This window comes from Phacochoerus africanus, chromosome 3, assembly GCF_016906955.1.
Source record: "Phacochoerus africanus isolate WHEZ1 chromosome 3, ROS_Pafr_v1, whole genome shotgun sequence".
Lineage (NCBI taxonomy): Eukaryota > Metazoa > Chordata > Mammalia > Artiodactyla > Suidae > Phacochoerus > Phacochoerus africanus.
The window spans coordinates 148455966-148469816 of NC_062546.1; the positions used below are offsets into that span (position 1 = coordinate 148455966).

General features: G+C 41.3%; 1 protein-coding gene across 4 annotated transcripts in view; it reads right to left on the reverse strand.

The window, feature by feature from the left end:
• Positions 1-3613: 3613 nt before the first annotated feature.
• NFE2L2 (NFE2 like bZIP transcription factor 2) overlaps positions 3614-13851 on the reverse strand; it is a 35949-nt gene continuing 25711 nt past the window's right edge. For 3 of the 4 annotated variants that reach the window (XM_047772943.1, XM_047772945.1, XM_047772944.1), the window contains exons 2-5: positions 7654-7920; positions 7038-7127; positions 5982-6173; positions 3614-5327 (exon numbers count right to left, since the gene is read on the reverse strand). In XM_047772943.1, coding sequence (XP_047628899.1) covers positions 4095-5327; positions 5982-6173; positions 7038-7127; positions 7654-7920 — 1782 coding nt within the window. In that variant the 3' untranslated portion in view covers positions 3614-4094. The remainder of the gene's footprint in view (positions 5328-5981; positions 6174-7037; positions 7128-7653; positions 7921-13851) is intronic. The other variant, XM_047772947.1, reaches the window with a different exon arrangement.

The following is a 13851-nucleotide window of genomic DNA, read 5'->3' on the forward strand; positions in this document are numbered from 1 at the left end:
CACTGCCCTATGTCATAGAGTTCCCTGCCCAGGAAACAGCAGAGCTGTAGTGGTCTATGCTGCAGTTGCATCTGTGACAACACGGGATTTATTAACCTGTGCCAGGCCAGGGATCAAACCTGCAACCTGGCATTGCAGAGATGCTGCCAAACTCTTTATTTTCTTTATTAAAAAAGCATTGTATTAGTCTAGTTCTGCAAACAAATCTGGAGAGAACTGCGTCAGAGAGAACTGATAAGTTACTTAGATTTAATCTCAGTTGTCATCTACTCAACACTCTTATTCAGTAGATACTGGAAGAGGATGCTATCAGGTTTTATCAGTAAAATTTAAATTCAGAACTGAACGTTGACCTTGGTCAAGTTACTTGGGGGTTTTTTGGTTTTCTTTTTGTCTTGCCTTTTCTAGGGCCACTCCCACAGCACATGGAGATTCTCAGGCTAGGGATCTAATCAGAGCTGTAGCTGCCAGCCTACGTCAGAGCCACAACGTGGGATCTGAGCTGTGTCTGCGAGCTACACCACAGTTCATGACAGTGCGCTTTTTTCTTCTTTTTTTTTTAATGTTCCCCTTGGCAGTTTGGTGATGCCAGCAGACCTCTTAGAATGATTTTATATGCATTAAATACATAGAATTAGCAGTTTCTTTCAGGATAGTTAACAGAAGTTAAGTTTGACTCAGTAATATAAAAACATCAGATAAGGCTAGTGGTGGGTCTGACTTAAAATTTTGAAGTTGTGATTATAAGTGTTTTGAGATACTTCACAGTATCTGTGTTTTGTTTTGTCACACCCATGGCACATGGAAGTTCCTGGGCCAGGGATCAAATCTGCACCGCAGCAGGGAAGGGAACTTAGAAAATTAGGATTTTTTAACTAATGACAAAATCAGAGGTACTGCAAATACCGTTGTATTTTGTTGCTTGTAAACATTGAAGGAGATGTTTAATTTCATTAAATGTTAGTGAAAGAAGGAATTTTTGCTGATCAAGCTATTGTCAAGATTCAGAATTCTTATATTCACATAGTTTGTTTTTGGAAAAGAGCTAATAGCTTGACCTCGGTAAGTCTGAAGGTTAAATATGATAATGGATTTTGTTTTTTTCTTGGCTGTACCCATGACATGAAAGTTCGCAGGCCAGGGATCAAACACATGCCACAACATTGACCTTGGTCGCTGCGGTGACTTGCAGGATCCTTAACCTACTGTGCCACAAGGAAACTCCAATAACAGGTTTAAAGAGCTTATACTGGTGCCTGGTCCATGGTGCTTAAGGAGATAGTATTTCTTAACTTTAATGAGTGACAATGAAGTTAATGCCAATGTGAGGGTTTTTTCCCTCCACGTAGCATTAAGGTTCTTACAGTCTTTTAAGTTTTCTTGTTCTCAAAAAGTGGAAACTGGCCTGGTAAATATTTTTAAAATAAGAATTAGAATTACTTTGTATCAGTTATAAGATTTAAAAACAAGAATGGGTATGGGAAGTAATAATCAGGTACATTTTTATCCCCACCATCACCACCTTTTAGGGCCATACCTGCAGCATATTGAAGTTCCCAGGCTAGGGGCCCAATTGGAGCTGCAGCTGCCAGCCTACACCACAGCCATAGCAATGTGGGATCCAAGGTACATCTTCCGACCTTCCCCACAGGTCACGGCAATGCCGGATCCTTAGCCCACTGAGTGAGGCCAGGGATCAAACCCACATCCTCATGGATGTTAGTCGGGTTCGTTACCACTGAGCCATAGCAGGGATGCAGTTGAGCAGCCTCTCCATAGGCTATAGAATAAGTCCTAGCAAGAACATTTTTAATATAACATGCACTAGCATGCTATTAAGATTTCTAATAGAATGCTTGATATATCTCAATCCAGCAGGCACAGGTGCCCATTTTAAAACTAGAAACTTGAGTTCAATAAGGCTTAACAATTGCATAGCCAAATTTAATCTGAGGAGGCAGGTATAAGTATTTCACATTCAGATGGAGAAATTAAGTCTGAGAGTTCCCCTTGTGCGATGGAAACAAATCCAACTAGTGTCCATAAGGAAACACATCCAATCCCTGGTGTTGGCCATGAACTGTGCTGTAGGTTGGAGACAGGGATCGGGTCCCGGGTGGGTGTAGCTGTGGTGTAGACTGGCAGCTATAGCTGTGATTTAACGTTTAGCTTGGGAACTTCCACATGCCTCAGGTGTGGCCCTCAAAAGCAAAAACAAATCTACTTTAGTCATAGGGAAGTTGTTAGGATTTGTTATATTTTTAAATTTTAGTTCTGCCTAATTCTCTATGTTTAGTATTTGAAAGTGATACTTAGATATTGAAAGGCTGTATGGCGTTTTGTCTTGGAACTCATTTTGAAATCTAAATGCACCAACAGTGAAGGAATTTGCTGTTCGGCTAGAAGATCTATTCTGGTCTGCCCAGTGTTCTCCCCCTGTGTAGTAGGTGCCAGTTAATTCCAGGTAGGGGGTGGTAACAGATTGTTGCCTTTGCTCCCAATGTCCACCCCTAATTTTGTTTAAGGGCACTTTATTCAAGAGAGTTTTCTGAGATAGGAAAAGTTTAGTTTCTTCCAGGGATGTCGTCACCACCACTATAGGATGTTTTGATCCAGACAGGCCACAGCATAATCTGCGTGTGAATGCCTTGTTACATTAGTCCATGAAGTTGCCTTCAAGCCTGAGCTTTCCAACCAGCTGAGTCAAATTCTTTCTTTCACCATCAACCAAAGGGCATGCTGATACAGGACTAAAGAAAATGCCCAATTTATAGAGTGCTTAACAGCACTTATCCCTGCTTTACAGATAAGGAAGCAGCCTTAGTGCTTTGCCTCACTGGAGGTGGTTCTAGGAAAACTGCAGCAGCCTAGGCGATCTGGCTCTAGGGTATGTGCAGCGTTTTGGTCCTAACCGGTTGATGGGACTTTCAAGTGAATAGTTAGCACATGGTGCTTATTCTAAATGGACCTGGTATTTACATGTTTATCACTGGCTATGTCCCAAAGTGAACTAATTTGCCCACCTAGACCTTCGAACCATAGCCTTGAGTCTGCCTTCACCCTGAACCCATCTATTGGAAAATCCTTTTAGTTCTGTCTTTAAAACAATGCAGAATCCAATGCTTTCTCACTACTGCTATCACTCTAAACCAGGACACCACGTCCCATGTTAATATTTCAGTCTCCCCATTGGTCTCCAGCTCCTACCATTACCCTTTAGACTACTGCCAACACCAAGGCAGAGGAAGCTTTTAACTCAGATGTTACTCCTAACACCTCCAGAAGCTCCCCACTAGGTAAAAGTCAAGGTTTTTAAAGGCTTAGCAAGGATCTTTGCCATGTCCTATTCTACTGACCCACCTTTTTTTCTCCCTCTACGGTCAACCATATAGTTATTCTTTCTCAAATAGACTCCTAGAACCTTTAGACTTTCCTGTGTTCCATCTTTGCTAATAGAATGGGTTTCCCACACTTCCCAAATGTTGCCACCTGGGTGCATGCTATATGTAAGTAATTTTTTAGGAAATCTTTTTGATACTCTTTGCCATTTTAGCATGCTTTTCATATTGTCACAGAAGATACTATGAATAAATGCAAATGAATTTCAGAGAAATAATTTGAGTCATATTCTTTATTAGTACCAACTTTTCAACTAAATTGTTTTTTGCCAGAGCTAAACAATTTAATGTAAAAAATGCCATTTTTGTTCATATGGTATTTATAAAAAAGTACATAGTGGTTAGTTTTGCAACAATTTGCTTTTAGCCAGATGTTGTATCATATAAATCTGAACGTAACAAATGAGACAAGAATAGTATAAATAAGATTTTGTAGTATTTACACGTATACAGAAACTAGCCCAAATGGTGTTCTAAGAAATTAAGTTTGTAATTAAAGTGAAACTACTGATTCAGCATACTGATAACTTATTTTAATGCTTTTCAAAGTTTTATATTTTCTACACTAGTTTTGACTATAATTTTGCATAGAATTACTTATAAAGTATATTTCTGCATTTCACATCACAGTAAGAGCTTTTAGTATTAAAAAAAAAAAAAATCCACTAGCTCAGAAAAGGTCAGATATGCCCAAATCTAGTTTTTCTTCACATCTGGCTTCTTACTTTTGGGAACAAGGAATACATTGCCATCTCTTGTTTGCTGCAGGGAGTATTCACTTGGAGAGTAAGGCTTTCCATCTTCATCACGTAACATACTGAAAACTTCAAGGTACAAGGTGCTGAGTTGTTTTTTCAGTAGATGGAGACTTTTGTCGTTTTCTCCTTTTTCTTTGAGCAATTTTTCTTTTTCATCTTTTAAATGATCTAAATCTTGCTCCAGTTCCACTATGTTTTCCAGTTTTCTTTTTCTGCAATTTTGAGCAGCCACTTTATTCTTGCCCCTCCTACGTATATCTCGAATTAATGCAAGCTGAGCCTCATTGAATTGCTCCTTGGACATCATTTCATTGAAGTCATCAACTGGGAGGTTAATAATTTTTTCTACAGGGAATGGGATATGTAGAGCTTTTGCCCTTAGCTCATCTCTTGTGAGATGAGCCTCCAAGCGGCTTGAATGTTTGTCTTTTGTGAATGGGGTTTTTCGATGACCGGGACTTATAGGCACTTCTTTCTTTGGTGTGTTTTCAGACTGGGCATCACACACTGGAGCACTATTACCCTGAGGTGGTGACAGGGGTTGGACTGTATCCCCAGAAGGTTGTACAGGCTGTGTTTTAGGACTATTTTGTTTAACACTTCCAGGGGCACTATCTAACTCTTCCATTTCAGAATCACTGAAGCCAAGCAGTGTGTCTCCATAGATAGAAGATTCCACTGAGTGTTCCGGTGATGCCATGCTGGGACTTGGGTTTAGTGAAATGCCAGAGTCAGAATCATTGAATTCTGCTGTTGTGCTTTCACGGTGGTCTTGGTTGAAGGCTTTACAAAGAGATAGATCAGAGAGATCAATGGGCCCATACAGAAGTTCAGACAGTGACTGGCTTAAAGTAGCAGAGGAGGGCATGCTGTTGCTGGTACTGGGCTCTGCTATGAAAGCAGAATAAAATTCATCACCAAAATCTGTGTTTCCTGTTGCGTATGAATTTAATGAGTTCACTGTCATCTGGCTTGAGTCTTCTGTGGAGAGGATGCTGCTGAAGGAATCCTCGAAAGCGCTGAGAAAATGTGGACTGCAGTTACCTACTTCTTTTTCCAGTGAGGGATTTGGTGAATAGAAATGATAGTTGTTGTCAATTTCTGTCGGTTTGGTTTCTGGACTTGGAACCGTGCTAGTCTCAGCAAGGTTGTCATTTTGAATATTAAGACACTGTGTGGAAAAGAAGTTTACACTATGTAAATCAAGGTTAAATATTTTTAATAGCTGATAATCCATACCCAATGGAAAACGCCCCACCTATATTCTCTCCAAACTTCTCTGTAATTCAGAGATAATTCCCATTTCCAACAGATGTTTGTGCCTAAGCATATGTATTTTCAGAGTTCCCAGATTAGACTTCAGGTTAATCAATTAATTAATTTTGCTTTTTTAGGGCCTCACCTGTGGCATATGGAAGTTCCCAGGCTAGGGGCCCAACTGGAGCTGCAGCTGCCAGCCTATGCCACAGCTACAGCTACATGGGATCTGAGCCTCGACTGCGACCTACACCACAGTTCATGGAAACATCGGATCCTTAACCCACTGATCATGGCCAGGGATTGAACCCACATTCTCATGGATACCTTTTGGGTTCGTTACTGCTGAGCCACAACAGGAACTCCCAGACTTCAGCTCTGTGACTTTATTTGTCCTCAAGATACCAGTCCATTTAACTAACCAAAGTTCACTGAAGTGAGCATAGGCAGCTCTCAGGACTAAAAGCTCACTCTAATCCTTCATTTAAGTAGGCAGTATATAAATAACTGGGATTACGGAAGGGACAAAATAGCATCTTTGGTATTTATTATGTTAGATCTTAGTTACCTGTAATTCTGGAATGGATAATAGCTCCTCCCAAACTTGCTCAATATCCTGTTGCATGTCGTCTACCTCAGTAGTGGCTAACTGACTGACAAGAGTTTCAGGGGACTGAGCCTGGTTAGGAGCAATGAAGACTGGGCTTTCGACGTGACTGGGAATATCAGGAACAAGTGATTGAAACGTAGCCGAAGAAACCTAAAATTGAGAAGGCATTTATCTACATGAATCTGCCACCCAGCAAAATGGGTATCCCATCTTAAACTGGAATAGGCTACAGTTCGGTATTTATCTACTAATAATGGTGACTGTTTTATTTTACCATTTTATCGCCACACCTGCGGCATATGGAAGTTCCCAGTCTAGGGGTCAAAGTGGAGCCACTGCTGCCAGCCTACATAGCCACAGCAACACAGGATCCCAGCCACATCTGACACCTACACTGTTGCAGCAAGGCAAAATCCTTAACCCACTGGCCAAGGCCAGGGACCAAACCCACATCCCCATGGAGATTATATCAGGTTCTTAACCCACTAAGCCACAAAGGGAACTCCCTAATAATGGTGACTTCTATTTCTAGATAATGAAACACATTTTTTTCCTTGTCCAACTGACTCCAGATTTGCTCATTTTACTAGCTTAATGGCTTTATCCTGTACACTGAAGATAAACTTCAAAAAAGAACAGTCTTTAGAATTTAATGTGTATTTTTCTATGTAATACCTAGTATAGTGTTTAAACAATAAATTTATTAAAACTTAATTGAACAAGTCTTGGTTTACTACCTGGTAAGCTTGCTTTTTACACATGGGAATTTATTTTTAAGTACCTATAACAAATGTTTCTGCTGATCCATGCTTCTGGCTATGCAGGAGTAAACGTTTTTTGTACTATGTGGTTTTTGTTTTTGTTTTTTCCCCAATTGTAAAGTTACCTATAGGCCAAAGTTTCCATGATAAAATTTGCTCCTAAAATACTGTTTTTCATTCATGAAGACATATCAAAGGGATCAATATAGGATATATAAGGTGTGAAGATTTGCTGTTAACCAAATGTTAATACCTCATTGTCATCTACAAATGGGAATGTCTCTGCCAAAAGCTGCATGCAGTCAACAAAATACAAAGCATCTGGTTTGGGAATGTGGGCTACCTGCATAAAAGGGAAAGATATACAGGAAAAAAAAATTGTTCAGTGTTCATACAATGTTTACAGTCTAGTTAATCAGACATTTCTCTTATTGCAAAAATCATTTTAATAAAGAGCAGACAATCAAACCAGACTATTTGGTTTCAAATCTTGGCTCCCCCAATTTCTGGGCAGGTCATTTAACCTCTTTGAGCTCCGATTGCTCATCTGTAGATAAAGTAGGATAATGGCAATTAATTCATATATTGTGTGGATTGAATGTTTCAATATCTCAAATGTTCAAATTACGTGATGTTTTTACAGCTTATAAATCTCTCTTCATGTAATTTATGTCCTAATCCTTATACTCTGAGGTAAGTCAGTCAAGGTTTGAACTTTATCAGGAGGCCAAGGTTGGGAAGTTGACTTATTAAGGTTGTTAACAGTAAAAGGCAAAGCTGGAACTCACATTAAGATGTTTTAACTCCTGAGTCGCTATTTGTTCTTTAAACCCTGCCATGCACCTTCCCAAGAACCAAGTACCCTGTACCTGGGAATAGTCGGCAGATCCACTGGTTTCTGTCGGGATGTGTTGTGCTGGCTGAATTGGGAGGAATTCGCCTGTCTCTTCATCTAGTTGTAACTGAGCGAAAAAGGCTTTCTCTTGCTCCTTTTGGAGTTGTTCTTGTCTTTCCTTCTCAAGTTTTCTCTGTTTTTCCAGCTCATGCTCCTTCCGTCGTTGACTGAAGTCAAATACCTCTCTACTTACTCCAAGGTCTATATCTTGCCTCCAAAGTATGTCAATCAAATCCATGTCCTGTGTTTAAAACAGAAAAGGAAGGAGAGGCCATAGTTAAAAATTTAATTTTATTTTTAATTGATGTATATTTGATTTACAGTGTTAATTTCTGCACCAGCTTCACATTTGTTTTCTCATTACATTAGGCCGAGAAGAAGTCAGGTTCTGTCTCCTCTGTTCTAATTAATGGGATTTAGCTGTTCAACTGATTCAGTGGCTCCAGCTGATTTCAGTGGCAGAGAAGGTTGACCACTGTGGCTGGGGGCCAAGGTTTGGGGGAATTAAAATGGTTTTTAAATGGCAGATACCACATAATTTACACTGTCATTGCTGATGGTGGCGGGTAGGGAGATGACAAAATCTGAATGGAAACACAGATCACTTAATTCATTTTATCGTAGTAGTAGTATTTTGCTTTTGGGGCTGCACCTGCAGCATATGGAGGTTCCCAGGCTAGAGGTGGAATCGGAGCTGTAGCTGCCAGCCTTCACCACAGCCACAGCAAGGCAGGATCCGAGCCATGTCTTTGACCTACACCTCAGCTTTCCCACAACGTCGAATCCCTGACCCGCCGAGCGCAGGCAGGGCTCGAACCCGCAGCCTCATGGATAGTAGTTGGATTCGTTTCCGATGTGCCACAGTAGGAACTCCCTGTGTCTATTCATTTTTTTAAAAACCACTTATACAGCCATCCAATAATCACTTATTGGCTTATTAACAATTTGGGTAATAGCGGAGACCACTAAAGCAAAGTAACAAATTTTGCACATAAACGTTGAGTTAAAAGAAATCCCACCCTTGTTTAACAGGATATAAAAATCAGTGCATACACACCAAGCACTGGTTTACTATGAGAAACGGTGTTTGGAAAACATGATTGAATAGGTGGAATTTTTCTAAACTTGCTCAGCAAATAGCCAATTTACAGGAGTGGGGGAAGAATCCAAGTTAAAGACTAGCAGTCAGTCAGTCTAGCAGTTGTGAAATATTCTTTTGCTCTTTCCTACAGTTGATTATCTTTTTTCTGTCCTTTCTTCTTACTAACTTTTGTATTATTAAAAACCATTTTGGGAGTTCCCGTTGTGGCTCTGTGGTTAACAAACCTGACTAGTATCCATGAGTTCGCAGGTTTAATCCTTGGCCTCACTCAGTGGGTTAAGGATCCAGTGTTGCCATGAGCTGTGGTGTAGGTTGCAGACATGGCTTGGATCTGCATTGCTGTGGCGAAGGCCGGCAGCCACAGCTCTGCTTTGCCCCCTAGCCTGGGAGCTTCCACATGCCTTGGCTGTGGCCCTAAAAAGACAAAAACAGAAAACAAAACAAAAAAACCATTTCATCTTGTAGTTCCCACTGTGGCGAAACTTAATGGGCGGCATCTTGGGAGCACTGGGTTAAGGATCCAGTGTTGCTGCAGCCACAGCTTAGGTCATGACTGTGGTTCAGATCTGATCCCTGGCTTGGGAACTCTATATGCTGAAAATGAAAAATACAAACATTCCCTCTTCCTTTGACTTTTAGCTCCTGGGGTATGAAGAAATTAGTTAAGTCCTAGCAAATGGTAATCTTATGATGTGTGGGTAAGGCAAGAGGTTCTCCAAAGAATTGAGAAAGGAGCAGTGTCCACTAGCCTCACTCTTGAGAAACGGTAAGTGATCCTCTTAATAATAACAAACCAAACATGCTCCAAGGAAGGATGAAAGGTATTGACATTTAAGATATGAGGAGACTCTTAAAAGGGAATTGGTAGACACAGCATGCACAAACATCAAACTCTGTGCTGCGGTTCTGATCATGGCTGGCAGCATCAGACAGCCAATGCATCCACAGCTCTACTACTTTCAGGCTCCGAAGGACAAAAACAGCATGGCTGTTGCTGCAGTGAGCAGTCAGGCTATTTCTTCCAATAAAGGCTGAACAGACCTCCCAGCCAACTGGACTGTAGAAACCACTTGATTGAAAGTTGGTATTAGAATCTCAGATGCTGTGAAAACCCTGCTCATGAGGTCCATTAATCTAGCTTTAAACAGTTAACATAAAGTACAAAGCACACAACAGTAGGTATAGTTAAAACAGTATCTGTAGCTCTTGAGAACTGGCTTTCTGTACATCCCAAGCGTTGTTCTACATACTTTAGATATACAAACCATGAAAATCACATAAAGATAACATGTATCCCTGTTTTACAGATAAGCATATTGAGGTTTAAAAAGAAGAGATACTACTAGAAAGTGCCAGGCAGCCTCAAACTTGGACTCAGGCTTTTTTAACCATTAGCCTACACTAAAAACATGAAACCCGGAGTTCCCGTCGTGGCGCAGTGGTTAACGAATCCGACTAGGAACCATGAGGTTGCGGGTTCGGTCCCTGCCCTTGCTCAGCGGGTTAACGATCCGGCGTTGCCATGAGCTGTGGTGTAGGTTGCAGACGTGGCTCGGATCCCGCGTTGCTGTGGCTCTGGCGTAGGCTAGTGGCTACAGCTCCGATTCGACCCCTAGCCTGGGAACCTCCATATGCCGCGGGAGCGGCCCAAGAAATAGCAACAACAACAAAAAAAGACAAAAAGACAAAAAAAAAACCATGAAACCCGATCACTGGATGATGGTTCCTAAATTGGAAAGGATATAAAAACCGCTGTGTATACAGACTTTGCCTTGACATCTTGGTGATGTGAAGAAGTGGTCACTTTACAGAAGGCTGTATAGAGCAAATATCCCCTGGCTTATTTTCCTGGCAACAGTAACAAACTAGAAATCATAGAGCATTCAGTCATACATGGCTATCTTCTCAGGGGACTCCCCACTTTAAAAAAACCGTGAGCAGAATTCCCATTTTAAACAATTTGTTTCCATTTTAATGGACATGTTTACCCAAAGGCCCAACAGAAAGGTCAAAGATATAAAGAGAAACCTACTTTAAAATTCTAATTAGGTTGGGAGCCATATCTTCTAAGTGAATCGAGATACAGCTGAGTATCTTGTCTGGGCCCTTCTCCAAACGGGAGCTAACAGACTCAGGTGCTAAGGAGACAGAGCATACTCACCCCTACTTAACAAATGCTAGCGCTACAAATTAAAAGCATATTCATGCAGTCTCAGTTGAACTCCAATGTCTCAAAGTAAGCAGTACCTATTCTATCCCCTAAAAAACTGACATGGAAAGCACATTGAGTTCTTCAGAAGATCAACAATAGAGAAACCCAAATACTTGTTCGTGCTCCTGGGGGCCACTCGGACACATCTCTCTTCCATGTTCTCCATACTGCCTTGGCTTGAGGAGTCGTCTTAGGAGATCCCAGGATAAAAACCAGTACCCAGTTTTGACTTTTTGGCCACCCCAGCAGCATATGGAAGTCACCGGCCAGGAATTGACTCTGAACTGCATCTGTGACCGACACTGTGGCAACACCAGATTCTTAACTCACTCTGCTGGTCTGGGGATTCAAACCCACACCTCCGCAGTGACCCAAGCCACTGCAGTTGGATTCCTAACCCACTGCACCACAGCGGGAACTCCCAGGTTTGACTTTTTCATGAAAGAACTGAAAGAGCACTGAAGAATTTCTGTTGGAAACACCTCACAAGTATGACTATTCCAAAGCATCCCTAGAACCCAGAACTGTCAGCTGAAGAAAAGTTTTTAATGTAATTTACTCTAAAATTATTGGTGGCAGTCACACCCAGAGTTGATATAACTGTTTTATCCTTTTCCCTTCCCTTTCTCCCCATCAATGAGATGTCTTGAGTGGATTCATACGATTTGGTTATAAACTCGCAATTATAACTGTTCTACCCCTGCTATACAGATGTTGGTGGATCTAATGAGACATGTAGAAGAAATTTCTCTATAAATGTATATGCAAATGTTGTTATACACCCTGAACAGAGATGGGTCCCACCACTTATCCTTTTTTTTTTTTTTTTTTTGGCTTTTTAGGGCTGCACACTAGGAATATGGATGTTCCCAGGCTAAGGGTCAAATTGGAGCTACAGCTGCAGGCCTACACCACATCCAGAATGACACGGGATCTGAGGCAAACCTGCAACCTACACCATAGCTCATGGCAATGCCAGATCCTTAACCCACTGAGCGAAGCCAGGGATGGAACCTGCAACCTCATGGTTCCTAGTCAGATTCGTTTCCCCTGTGCCATGACGAGAACTACCCCACTGCTTATCTTCGGTGAGACCAAACTCCAGGCCAAAGGATGATAATGAAGCTGCAGACCTGACTATAAGCTGGAGCCTAAAACAACACTCAGCAATGAAAGTACTTGGTTCCTCCTCAAGGAAGGTCTGAAATTGACTGCTGGGCATGTGCCACATGTGTTGTAAATACAAACAACCAACATACACTTTTATGTAAACTTTCATCTACACAACACTCAGTTGCTGCTCAGTTCCTGATATGACTACCCTTCAAGCATAGCTCCACACTATGTTTTAAATTTTCCTGTTTTAAAATTTCCTATAGCATAATTAGACAAGGACACCTAATCAACAGGCAGGAAAAATAAAACATGAAATGTCGTTTGGATCAGGTCTTGAGAACCTGTTGCTATCTGATCTGAAATAACGCTAGACCCTGTGAGATGGAAGGGCTCCTACAGCCCTGGCTAACTGTCTCCACCAGGAATGCCACCAAAATGATGTTTCAAGTGACAACATCTAACTGTTCTTAATGCAGGTTGAGCAGTCTTTGATGAGATAATAGAAAAAAAAAAAACAAACAGGTTTCAAAGTGTTTCTCAGAGATTTTCTTCTGTATTTTATGTTTATTCTTGCAATGAGAGGTCTGTAAAAGAAACATTTGGGAGTTCTCTGGTGGTGCAACAGGTTAAGTATCCCACAATGTCACTGCTATGGCACAGGTTTGATCCCTGCCCCAGGAACTTCTACATTTCCACATGCTGTAGGGAGGGCAGAAAGGAAAAAAACAAAAACAAAAAAAATGTTTAAAAAAAAAAAGCTGAGTTTTAACCGATTTTGAATTTCTTAAAACAGATATCCTGATCAAATTCAGGATGCACAATGACAGGCTGCTTGTCACAGCCTGATGTCATGCACCACGTTACTCAGATTTTCATGTGTTTCTGAAGAAAAAATTCACAGGGATTTGATGCTGTAGGAAACACGCAAACCTTTATGTTGCAAACAAGAACAGCAGATGTTTGCCCTCGACTCACGACTCACGAGTAGGGAGCCCCACAGGCCCGGGGCTGTGTTCTGTGCCGACCTACAGGCGGCAAGCTGTCCTGAAGGAGTCCTGTGACTGGGCACATGACTTACCCCACAAGTGACCCATCTCTCTGCAAAGCTCTCGATCCATCTAAGAGGAAAGAGCGGGGGTGGTGCCCATAACAAGCCAGAGCATGACAATAGACAGCGTGGAAGAAAAATGCCCAAGGAAGAACTAAACTGCTCTTCTACACACAAACCTGAGGTGCTGAGCAAGCATGGCTGCTTCAAAAGAGGGCAGAGAAGGGTCTGGGGAGGGAGAGGAAATGTACAGCATTTCAACAGGTATTTCCTGAAGCTTCCAGAGGGCAAAGCAGGTGCTGGCTGTGAGCCATTACATGCCATATGGGGCAGATGCCACCTGCCACTTAGTGTCTGAGTTTCTGTTGTCCTTTTGTGATTCCTGAGTGCGTTCCATATAATGTTGCTTGCTTGGCTTAGGCAAAATAAGATAATATAATAAGAAACATAAATGTTTGACAATTCACATTAAATCACCATCTGGCCCAAAGGAGACAGTCATATTGAAAATGTATATATATCATCATTTGCCATCTGGGTAATTGTTACACGTTTTATGGGAAATATGAGGTTGGTCTATTAACTCATACCACTTTAAAACAAACAGCTTTGTTCCAGGATTAAACAAAGAAGAAAGGCCTTGAACACAGAATCCCATAGTAAGTGTCTTTTGCAAGCCAATTTTAGTGCTTTG